Here is a 12,367-nt window from a genome sequence, read left to right as displayed (position 1 = left end):
AATATCTCTTGCCCAACAACATGGGTTTCTGTAAACAGAAGTAGGCATGGCGGGAGGAGGGAGGATTAGATAAAAGACATTCATTCAAGCAGGACTAGCTGCACTATGCTTATTTCTATTAAGTGGCAGTGGGAGAGACCCTCTCACCTCTGATTTCAGTTAGTGGTAGTTACTTTCATGTTAATTGAATTGATTGCAAATTGGAAGGTTTGGGTCAGTTTCATAAAATACTGTTATTTATGTAGACATTATGATGTGGCTTCAGCTAATATATATATTTTTAAATTTTAGATTCAGAGGCTACATGTGTAGATTTGTTATGTGGATATATTGCATAATGGTGAGGTTTGAGCTTCCAGTGTACCCATCACCCAAATAGCAAACATTGTACCCAATAGGTAACTTTTCAACCCTTATTCTTTTCCCATTCTCCCACTAATGATTATATTTTAATCTCAGTAACCAGCAATATATCTGGCCACTCATGCATGTGCACACACATGAACGCTTTTTGCTGTAGTGCAAACCACTAAGGTGAAAGAGATAACCATGGTGGAAGAGTTGGACAGAGTGGAGAAAGAAGGGCACTATTTATGTGTTGACTGCCGTCCATGTGCCACATACTCTGCTTGGTGACTATACGTGTCTTAGCTCGTTAATCCTCATCACATGATGTATAAAGTAGTTGCTATTGTTATTCTTGTGTTACTGATGAGGAATGAGAGAAGTGAAGTGAGATGATCAGATAATGTCACTCTCCTGCTGTTTAAAATTCTAAAAATCTACCTTCCCCTGAGGATAATATCCTAACTCATCCTAGTCTCCAAGTTGTGTTTTAGCCCCTGTCAACCTCAGCAGTTTTATCTAGGCCCCTCTCCCTCTTGTAGTTGGCATTCCAGCCACACTGCTCTTTACTCAGTTCCTTTAATGTGCCATATTCTTCTTCTGTGGCACCATTACTCATGCTATTCTTTTTGTCTGGGCTGTTTTCCTGTGTGCCCACCTGCAGTCACCAGCTAACTCCTATTCATTCTTCAGGTCACAGCTTAGATTTCATGTCCTCAGTTCTCAGGGAAATATCCCCTGACTGCCACCTATACTCTATAGCGTCCCTCAGACTATGTTAGGTCACTTTGTTGTATTCCTCTATGATATTCTGTATAGCCTCCCTACCATTAATATGATTTTACATGTAACCCTGTGTTCAGGATCTACTTTCTTCATTAGATGAAACGTTGTCTATTTACTGTCCTGTTCTCTGCTCTATCCCTTGCCTAGCACATGACAAGTATTCAATAAATAATTATTGAGTGAATGTATATTGAAACCTTCTATAATTGGTACATAGTAAGGGCTCAATAAATATAGTTAAAATACAGTTGTTGTTATTATTGTCCAAAAGCAAATAGTTAATCAGAGGCAGAACCAGGATTTATACTCAAGCCTGACTCTAAAGTACAAGCTTCTTTTATGATATGACTCTGCAGAAATAGGTTCTTGACCCAGCACTGCCCTAACTGGTTGTATGAGACATTATACTACTCTGAATTTCAGTTTTCCCATCCGTAAAATGAGCATGGGAGTAGGCAAAGTTCAGATTTCTCTTCATATAACCTAGAAAAGGACAATAGAGGGTCGAGTGCGGTGGCTCACACCTGTAATCCCAGCACTTTGTGAGGCCAAGGCGGGTGGATAACCTGAGGTCAGGATGACCAGCCTGGCCAACATAGTGAAACCCTGTCTCTAAAAAAAAAAAAAAAAAAAAAGAAAGCAAAGAAAAGGACAATAGAAGTCTAGATAGATGTAATTAACCAATACAAATCAGTATCATTCCTCTGCAAGATAATTGATGAGCTATAACAAGAACCCTTGATGTTTTTATGCCCTTCAGTCTGGTAACACCGTTCAAATGCAATGTAGTAGTGGATGGTATGTAGGCTTTGCTGTTGGAGAGCCCTGGGTTTAAATCCCAACATCCAATTTACTAGCTCTGTGGTACTGGACAAGTTACCACCCTGAACCTCACTCAGTTCCCTTCTCTACAAATGGGATAACACCCACTGTTTAACCCATTTCTAAGGTTAAAAATATATATATAATAACATGAAAAGATGTTTTTTAGTATAGAAAGAGAAACTTCTTCTACCATACTGCCCACCTAATAGTTCTTTCTGTAGTTCTGTGCCATTGAAGGCTACCTCTTGAGGCAAGAGGCACAGGCAATGTTGAGAAAAAGGAGACTGAAGACAAGCAGGCTGATGTCAGAGGACAGAGTCCAGTATGTGGAATTAGAGCACCCATAGGATAGACTGGGGCAGAGGGGAAGGTCACTGAGGCAGAAAAAGGAGACTCCAAATCTGAATAAGGGGATAATGGCTAAGCAGATCCTGAGAACCATGGTAGGGAGCCAGTGGGCAGACAACAACATACCATAGAGAGGACCCCTTTCAAAACTTTGTAGCCCTTTCCCATAGGCGAGCTCTAAATAGTCTTATTAAGAACCCTTGAAACTGTGCTTCTTCCAGATCTTTTTCTCATTTAGTCACATGTGTGTATACTTTGAAACTGTAATTTTAGTGTGTACACTTTTTCAGTTAGTATCTTACCTTCAACATTTTTTATGTCACAAGTCATCAGTGGCTGTCAAATATTCTAATTTTGCGGAAAGCCCAGAAAGTGCATCTCTGTGAATTAACTTTTTGCTTCCTTGAATTACCTCCTTAAAATAAATTCCCAAGTATAGGATTCCTGAGCCACAGGGTGTGACTCAATTGAGATTCAATGACCAAAACCAGGTTTTTGTTTTTCTAAGAAAGAAGTGACCCACAGTATCCTTTCCCCTTCCTTTCTGAAACTGATGAACACACCCTCTAGAGTTGTGCTGTCTAATATGACAGCCACTAGCCACATGTGGCTGTTTAAATTTTAAGTTTGATTAATTACAATTACATAAAATTCAAAACAGTTTCTCAATTGCACTGGCCACATTACAAGTGCTCATTAGCCACATGTGCCTAGTGGCTACTATACTGGGCAGCACAGATACAAAACATTTCCATCACTGTGGTAAGTTTGTTAGACAGTGCTTCCCTAGAGTTTCTCAAGAGGTCATTTTTAGTATCTTGGGTGGGAGTTCTTTTTGTTTGGGACTTTTCTGTGCATTGAGAGGCTATTTAGCATCTCTGGACCATGTCCACTAAATGCCAGTAACACTTTTCCTTGAGTCAATGTAACAACCAAAACACACTCCATATTTGCAAAAATGCTCCATAAGGGAACAAATTTAACCCCATTTGACACCTACTGAGCTTTTATCTTAGAGGAAAACATCTTCTAATTCTTTCTTGAGATAAGGTCTTGCTCTGTCACCTAGGCTAGGGTGTAGTAGTTCAATTATAGCTCTAGCAAACCTCCTGCCTTAGCCTCCTGAGTAGCAGAGACTACTGGCATGTACCACCATGCCTGGTCTTTTTTTTTTTGTGGAGATGAGGTCTCACTATGTTGCCCACGCTGGTTTCAAAACTCCTGGGCTCAAGTGATCCTCCTGCCTCTGTCTCCCAAACTGCCGAGATTACAGGCATGAGCCATTGTACCTGGCCCCCTTTTTTGAGGTGGCTTTGGGTTGGCTCTGCCTGGAGAGGGGAAAGCTCAGAAAGATGGCTTAGAAAGAAAGTTCTAGCTCCATTTCTATTTTCTCCCTTCTTCTGCTGGCCTGTTTTCTGCTTTTTGCAAATTGCAGGAACAAGACCCTGCAGATGGAGAAGATCAAGGCTCGTTTGAAGGCTGAATTTGAGGCACTTGAGTCAGAGGAAAGGCACCTAAAGGAATACAAGCAGGAGATGGACCTTCTGCTACAGGAGAAGATGGCCCATGTGGAGGAACTCCGACTGATCCATGCTGACATCAATGTGGTACGTGGCTGCCTGTAGCCTATCTCTAAAGCCCATGAAAAAAGGTAGTGATGAATAATAGGGCCTCTCCTTAAGATGTGGCCTTGGTCAACCTTGGGGAGCAGGAATCAGTGCAGGCTGTGGAGTGGAAAAATCCAGAAGTTCTGAGATCCAGCCCTGGCTCTGTTACTCACTGTATGTCACTGGACAAGTCCCTTCTCTCTGGGCCTCTGCACGGTAACAGGGACTCAGTACCCTGCAAGAGTACTGATTTGATGTGTTCTCATTCTGGGATTCTGCGAGTTGACAGCTAGTCTTAGGGAAAAGAAGAGCAGGCAGCTGCCTCTGGAATGTAGCTTAAAGCACTCCAAGCTTTCCATCAGCCAAACAAATCATTTCTGCCTACCTATCAAAGTGGGTCTTCTGCGTTGGTATCTCATTTGGAAACCCTTGAAACATGGAATATGAACTGTCTGCTAAGGTGGTAAACTCCCCTCTTTTGGAGTTATTCAAGCAGCATCTTAATGGTTACTTGTATGAGCTACTTTACTGATGATTCCTTCACCAGGAAAGAGGTTGGTGGTGCTGACCAGTAAGGTCCTTTCAAACCCTTATCTCATATAATAATGAGGAGTATATTTGTTAAATTTACCTTTGAAGGAAATAAGTTTGTATTTCTGGGAAACTCATTTCTGTGGCAATACTCATTTTCTGACATTGTCAGATGTAGAATCTTAAGGGAAATATGAATGAGGTTTGGACAATAGGCAATTGGGATTTTCTGTGTTAGAGACCACAGAATTCTAGATCTCATAAAGTGTTGACAGTTTTGCTGCCAGCTAACCAATAATACAGGGCCAGTTAAATGAGGCAGATATTTGACAGAAGGGCTGAGAATATAGGCCAATGGATCTCAAACTTGAGCATGCATCAGAGTCACTTTGAGAGCCTAAGACACATATTGTTGGACTCCACCCTTCATTTTCTGACTCTATAGGTCTGAGGTGGAGCCTAAGAATATGCATGTCTGAGTTCCCAGGTGAAACTGATGCTGCTGATCCCTTGGCCACATTTTGAGAAACACTGATCCAGGAGAAAGAGTGTTGGCATAGGAGGCAGAAGACCTAAGTCTTTATGCAGGCTTTGCTGCTAAGAAGTATATCCCCAGGAGAGTCCCTTATCTCTGAGCTTCAGTTTTCTTACCTGTAAAATGGTACGAAGGTGGACTAAATGAGCTCTGAAGGACATTCCAGCTCTAAGATACTATATTTGAACAACTCCTAACTACTATTTATTTAGTAGTAAATACTAAAGTTAGTACTTTTACTGAGTGCTTTATGTGAATTATATCCTTAAATCTTCACCAAGATTGCATGAGGTAAGCGCTAGATTATCACCATTATACAGATGAAGAAACTGAGGCTTGAGCAGGGTTACATAGAGAGGACATGGAAGATCAAGGACTTGAACACAGACTGAACAAGCGCTTGAGCTTGTGATATTATTCACTCAGCTATAAAACCTCTCTGAGAACTTTAGGATCTTTTCTCTATGCCTATCCCACTCTATGTTCCAGATGGAAAACACTATCAAACAGTCTGAGAATGACCTAAACAAGCTGCTAGAGTCTACACGGAGGCTGCATGATGAGTATAAGCCACTGAAGGAACATGTGGATGCCCTGCGCATGACTCTGGGCCTACAGAGGCTCCCTGACTTGTGTGAAGAAGAGGAGAAGCTTTCCTTGGAGTAAGCTACCTGCCCCTAGTCCCTACAATATACCCAACCTTTGATACACATGCATACCTACATACCTACACACACAGGCATGTATACATGCACGAAGTCTAGCCTGAAAGTCAGAGTACCTAGTTTTAGTACCAGGCTTTTCAGTGGCTGACTCATTGTGTGACCTCAGGCAAGTCTCTGTGCCAGCTTGTTAAAACAGAGGAGGATTATTAAACTAGATGAATTGCTATATGAATTAGAACAACTACTAGATGGCTTTTAAAATTCATTGTGTGATATTGACAAGACTATGTCTGTAATTCTTAAGAGATCATTTCCCAAGTTAGGGTCTAGAAGGGGGTACCTAGAAACATTTAAAAATACAAAAGACTGAGCTTTCACGGTCTTCACGGGCTAGCCTGGGACTTCATCTCCAGAAAAAGAGTTAAGAACTAGGCTTACCTTACAGAGACAGAATTTGGCTTAATAGAGGAAACCCTTTCCTAAAGGTAGAGCAAGGTGTCTGCGGAATTGGTGAGCTCCCTATTCCTAGAGGCATGTCAGCAGAGGCCTTAGGACACTTAATAGGAATACTCAAAACAGCACGGGATGGTGGATGGGGCTAAATGCCCTTTAAGGACCTTGCCAGTCCTCAGATTTCTTGGTCTTCTTGGTCTATCAGAGCTAAGGACAAAGAGAATTATCTTTCTCATCAGACATTGGGCCTAGTACCAAGGGAAATAGCCTTGTGCTTGGGAAGGTGTGGGGACCTTCTAGAATGAGCCACACACAGCTCAACCCTTGGTTATATGGCATGGAGTCTTGAAGAGGGGAAAGGTTCTCCTTGCTTTCAGAATGATCCAGCCAATGTCTCTCATCTCCAAAGTTACTTTGAGAAGCAGAAAGCAGAATGGCAGACGGAACCTCAGGAGCCCCCCATCCCTGAGTCCCTGGCCGCTGCAGCCGCTGCTGCCCAGCAGCTCCAAGTGGCTAGGAAGCAGGACACTCGGCAGACGGCCACCTTCCGACAGCAGCCCCCACCTATGAAGGTGAGTGAGCTGGGTAAGGGCTGTGGAGAAAGCAAAGTATCCTCCCATGGAAGGGCCATGGAAGGCTAGGTCAGGATCTTTGGCCTTATTTATGTTGGGCCTTCTTTTAATAGCCTTTGCTTGTGACACAGAGGAAGGGGTGACATGAGTGTCCTGTGTTGGACCCACAGGGTTTGTTGCCCCATGTTCCCAGAAGTGTTAGAATGCAGGGAGATTTTCAGGCCCTGCTAAAGTACAATTCTAAAAGTTAGAAATGACTCTTACACAAATATGTAATGAGCATGTATCATACATGAGGGAGCCAGCAGGATTATAAAGCTGGTTCCAGAAGCATTTGAGGAAAAGATATCTATGTAGTCAAGAAAGGAGAGGAAAGCCAAAACGAATTTGCAAAGATAGGTACAAAACTGGTTTATATCCTTCAGGGCAATAAAATCTTAACCTTTATAGTTACTTTTTCTTCCAAACAGAAGTAATTCGCATCTCAACTGGGCAAAAGTCGTTGTAATATCACAGTGTCTGGGTCCTAATCAATTAGTAAATAGTCAAACAAAGAGACATTCTTCTGGAGCAGGGATCATCAAACTACAGCCTACAAGTCAAATCTTATCTGTTCCCTGCTTTTGTTAAAGTTTTCTTGGCCCACATGCATGTCTGTGTTTGCAAGCGATTGTAAGCAACATGCATGCAAGCTATTGTCTATCACTTCTTTCATGTAAAACAGAGTGGATTAATTGCAGCAAAGAATGTATGATGTAAAAAGTCTAAAGTATTTGCTCTCTTGGCCTTTACAGAAAATGTTTGTTGACCCCTATTCTAGAAAATTAAGTAGTTCTTAACTGGGCATTTTAGACAATGCTTCAGTATAATGATGAATAGATGTGTAGTTCTCATTTTGCCTTACTTTCTAGTTTTGTATACTTTTTCTCAACACCCTTCCCTGAATTTGGTTACATCCTTTGTTTCCATCTTCTATGACTCCCAGGAGTACTTGAGTCTTACTCATTGATTATTGATTCCTTCTGATGGGAAATCACTTTGCTTTCTAGGACCCTGGGAATCAGAAATCTAAGCTGTGGCCTGGAGAATCTGACCACTAACTTTCTTTTTCCTGTGCCCCCCACTAGGCCTGCTTGTCATGTCACCAGCAAATTCACCGGAATGCACCTATATGCCCTCTGTGCAAAGCCAAGAGTCGGTCCCGGAACCCCAAAAAGCCAAAACGGAAGCAGGATGAATAAAGAAAGGGAGAGCACATGAAGCTTTGCTAATTATAACCCCTCACCTTGACCACAGTGATTGATGTCCTGATGTGAAACAACCCTTGCCAAACCCTATGAAGTCTCCTATTTAATGTGATGGAAGCACAGCCCCTCTCTCACTTTGCTCCTATTTCTTTCTGCTCTTGGGATTTTTGGTTTAGGAAGAGATGTGGTTCAGGTGCTAATGACAGTGTGTCTGATGATCCCATCTCTCCCACTCACATTTCAACCCCCGCCCTTGTTTGGAGCTATGGAAGGGCAAAAGGCTCAGATATGATTCTGTGTCTCTTGTGCCTGATGCTTGGAGCCTAAGGAGCTGTAGGGTCTGAGGGGCAGGGGAGGACCATATCTTGTTTCAGGTAAAGGACCCAGTGTTTCCTCTCCTTGTACTTTTGCCTTAGGTTCTGAAGGGACAATAGTCTTCATGTTGGATTCTCCAACAGGCTGGGTGCATGTATCTCCCTACTCTCACCCTCATCTCATCTTTAAGGCCCAGAGGTGGCTTGGACAAGCCCTCCTTTTCATAAACATTTGGGAGGGCTGGCTGTTATTCTTTAGCTTGCTTCACTTCAGTCTCCCGGATAAACTAAAATTTTTAGGTACCAGGCTGTGTGTCTGGGAATCTTAAGATCAATGGGCCTTTCCCCAATATCAAGTCTTCACAAATTCTAGTAGATTTCCACAGCAAAATCAGGGAGCCAGACCAACTCTGCATGTCCTGCCTAACCTACTCTCTAAGTCATTAGTGCTGAGGGCTTGGCTATAGGGGCTGCCTTAGGCTGAGAAGGCCCCCCCAGGCTGACATCTGTGTTGGCTTTTGTTCAAAACCATTATTCTGGCACACAATCAATAGTATATTGCAGGGGAGGACAGAAGTAGATTTAGATTCAAGTAAATGCCAATCACTCCACACATGAAGGTAGGTGGGGATTTTCCTTCCATTCTTCCCTTGCTCTCTTGGATCTGACCTCTTCTGTAGCCTCCGCTAAGTACAACTGCTAGCCACTCCTGTCCTGTGGATTATACAGGTGACCTTTCCACCCAAAAGAAAAGACATCAGGCTCCCCAATGTTTTCTCAGCTCTCCTTTCCACCAAAGCCAGGTTTTCTGGTAATGTCACTCAAACATAAGGGATGGAGATGAGGGCTGACTGACAAAAAATTTTAGCCCCAGATCTCAGTCCCTGGCTGGGGAGGGGGGATATTTTTCTTTCCTTCTTTAAGTAGTCTTACATTGCCACAGTATGTATGTGTTCATAATATAAAATATTCCTCTGCTCTTTGAAAGTGAGAGTGTTATATCTGTACAAATCCTTTTAACATGTGTTCATTGATGTAAATTCTGACTACTGTGTATTGGATAATACAAAAGATGTAATGTTATTTACTTTCTGGGTAGCTCTTCTTTGCTCTTATTCATTCTACTTTTCAAATGAGAAAGCCAGGCACCAAGGGCAATAATTTACCTAATTATCAAAATAATTTCTATTTATTTAGCACCTACTCCATGCCAGGTCCCTATGCAAGTTGCTTTATATAAATGATTGTATTTGATTTGCAAAACATCTTACAAGCTAAGTATTCTTATCACCATTTTCCAAAACAAACAAACAAAAAAGATACTGAACCTCCAAAAAGTTAAAGAACTTTTTAAGAGTTAAACAGCTAGTGAGAGAAAATTTCAGGATTTGAAGCCAGCTTTGTCCAACTACAGAGCTCATTTTTTTCTACTTCTTCTCTGTAATCATTTTTAAGAAAACTTTCTCCCTTTTGGAATGGCTTGATGATGAGAGTGGTTGAAATAACTTTGGACCTGAAATCAAGAACTAGGTATCCAATGATTGACGCAGGGATATAAAGGCCTTGTTTCCTATAGGGATACAATAGGGAACAACTTTGAAGGGATATCCCAGCCGCTGAGTTTGCCATTAAGACTGCATCACAGATCAGCACCTTGCTTTGTCTAATCCTGTTTCTTTACCTCTCCTTCCCTTAGACAAGTGTTGATCCCAAGTACTCCCTAACTAATATCCTGTACACTAATTTGTCTCTGTGCTTGTCAGGGAATTCAACAGCTAAATAAAACCTCCCTGCGCCCCAGTGTTCTTATCTAGAAAATGGGGAAAATATTAGCACCTATTTCATGGGGTTGTGAGCAATGTGAGGCACATAGTAAACACTCATAAGTATTAACATCCTTTTATCCACTGTACCTCTGTGTTTAGGTAGCTTGGAACACCAGTCAAAAATTATACTACTCCTCTTTCCTGACATTACTCCACCACCCCAGGTTTTGTATACCTACAGGTCTGCTTTTGAAGTGGCTCAGGCTCACTCTGGGCAAAGGGAGGACACTTATCTGTGCACCTTGGAGTACACCTTAACCTGTATATGCCTTAAAGTACAAGAGGCATGGCCATAGCTCTGCATCCTTGGCACAATGGAGGTCAGGTCTATCAATTATGTTGTAGTGAAGATAACAGATTTTGAACTCTGAGCACCACCAGCCAGGCAAGCCAGTTCCTAAGGATACTTCTGAAGTAGAAGAGTATAATCATGTGTTGAGCATCTACACCTGCCAGCCATTTGGCAGGGCTCTACTATCTCATGTAGTCTTGCTGGTTCATTTATCTATTGCAGTGAAACAAACCACACAAAACTTAATGGCTTAAAAAAACCACCATTTATTTGCTCATGACTGCAGTTTGAGCAGAACTTGCTGGGGATGGCTAATTTCTGTTCTATGTGGTGTTGCCTCAGACAGCTGGCTAAGGCTGTAAATTCCAAGATGGCTGCACTCTCATCTGGCACCTCACCTGGGGTGGCTGGAACAAGAGTGGGCTGAATGTTCCAATCCGTACCCCAAACTTTGTAGACTTTCATCCTCCAGGGCGTCTCTCCATTTGGCATTATTCTTCAATACCTGGCAGCTGGCATCCAAGAGGGCGAAAACCAAAGCAGAATGACTTATCCTTCTCTTCCTTCTTCTCTGTCTCTCCTAACTCCCTTGTATTATTTTTTTTTCACTATATGTTTGTTCTTTCTCTTCTTTTTGTTTTCTTTTTTTTTAATTTTTTATTGCATTTTAGGTTTTGGGTTACATGTGCAGAATGTGCAAGACAGTTGCATAGGTACACACATGGCAGTGTGTTTTGCTTCCTTTCTCCCCTTCACCCACATTTGTCATTTTTCCCCAGGCTATCCCTCCCCAGCTCCCCCCCACTGGCCCTCCCCTTTTCCTCCCAATAGACCCCAGTGTTTAGTACTCCCCTCCCTGTGTCCATGTGTTCTCATTTTTCATCACCCGCCTATGAGTGAGAATATGCGGTATTTCATTTTCTGTTCTTGTGTCACTTCGCTGAGAATGATGTCCTCCAGATTCATCCATGTCCCTACAAACGACAGGAACTCATCATTTCTGATTGCTGCATAATATTCCATGGTGTATATGTGCCACATTTTCCCTGTCCAATCTATCATCGATGGGCATTTGGGTTGGTTCCAGGTCTTTGCTATTGTAAACAGTGCTGCAATGAACATTCGTGTGCATGTGTCCTTATAGTAGAATGATTTGTAGTCCTTTGGATATATACCCAGTAATGGGATTGCTGGGTCAAATGGAATTTCTATTTCTAAGGCCTTGAGGAATCGCCACACCGTCTTCCACAATGGTTGAACTAATTTACACTCCCACCAACAGTGTAAAAGTGTTCCTTTTTCTCCACATCCTCTCCAGCATCTGTTGTCTCCAGATTTTTTAATGATCGCCATTCTAACTGGCGTGAGATGGTATCTCAATGTGGTTTTGATTTGCATCTCTCTCATGACCAGTGACGATGAGCATTTTTTCATATGATTGTTGGCCTCATATATGTCTTCTTTTGTAAAGTGTCTGTTCATATCCTTTGCCCATTTTTGAATGTGCTTGTTTGTTCTTTTCCTGTAAATCTGTTTGAGTTCTTTGTAAATTCTGGATATCAGCCCTTTGTCAGATGGGTAAACTGCAAAAATTTTTTCCCATTCTGTTGGTTGCCAATTCACTCTAGTGACTGTTTCTTTTGCCGTGCAGAAGCTGTGGAGTTTGATTAGGTCCCATTTGTCTATTTTGGCTTTTGTTGCCAATGCTTTTGGTGTTTTGGTCATGAAGTCCTTGCCTACTTCTACGTCCTGGATGGTTTTGCCTAGATTTTCTTCTAGGGTTTTTATGGTGCCAGGTCTTATGTTTAAGTCTTTAATCCATCTGGAGTTAATTTTAGTGTAAGGTGTCAGGAAGGGGTCCAGTTTCTGCTTTCTGCACATGGCTAGCCAGTTTTCCCAACACCATGTATTGAACAGGGAATCCTTTCCCCATTGCTTGTTTTTGTCAGGTTTATCAAAGATTGTATAGTTGTAGCTATGTTGTGTTGCCTCCGATGCCTCTGTTTTGTTCCATTGGTCTA

General features: G+C 42.0%; 1 protein-coding gene across 4 annotated transcripts in view; it reads left to right on the top strand.

The window, feature by feature from the left end:
- The window catches only part of ZC4H2 (zinc finger C4H2-type containing), a 117,264-nt gene extending 107,953 nt beyond the window's left edge, over window positions 1–9,311 (top strand). For 3 of the 4 annotated variants that reach the window (XM_035288905.3, XM_017968435.4, XM_002762945.7), the window contains 4 exons: window positions 3,740–3,911; window positions 5,467–5,639; window positions 6,505–6,667; window positions 7,795–9,311. In XM_035288905.3, the coding sequence (XP_035144796.3) occupies window positions 3,756–3,911; window positions 5,467–5,639; window positions 6,505–6,667; window positions 7,795–7,908 (606 nt within the window). In that variant the 5' untranslated portion in view covers window positions 3,740–3,755 and the 3' untranslated portion in view covers window positions 7,909–9,311. The remainder of the gene's footprint in view (window positions 1–3,739; window positions 3,912–5,466; window positions 5,640–6,504; window positions 6,668–7,794) is intronic. The other variant, XM_078362820.1, reaches the window with a different exon arrangement.
- The last annotated feature ends 3,056 nt before the right edge of the window (window positions 9,312–12,367 follow it).

Source organism: Callithrix jacchus, chromosome X (genome assembly GCF_049354715.1).
Source record: "Callithrix jacchus isolate 240 chromosome X, calJac240_pri, whole genome shotgun sequence".
Lineage (NCBI taxonomy): Eukaryota > Metazoa > Chordata > Mammalia > Primates > Cebidae > Callithrix > Callithrix jacchus.
Note: the sequence above shows the minus strand (reverse complement) of the source record. Positions and strands in the feature narration are given on the sequence as shown.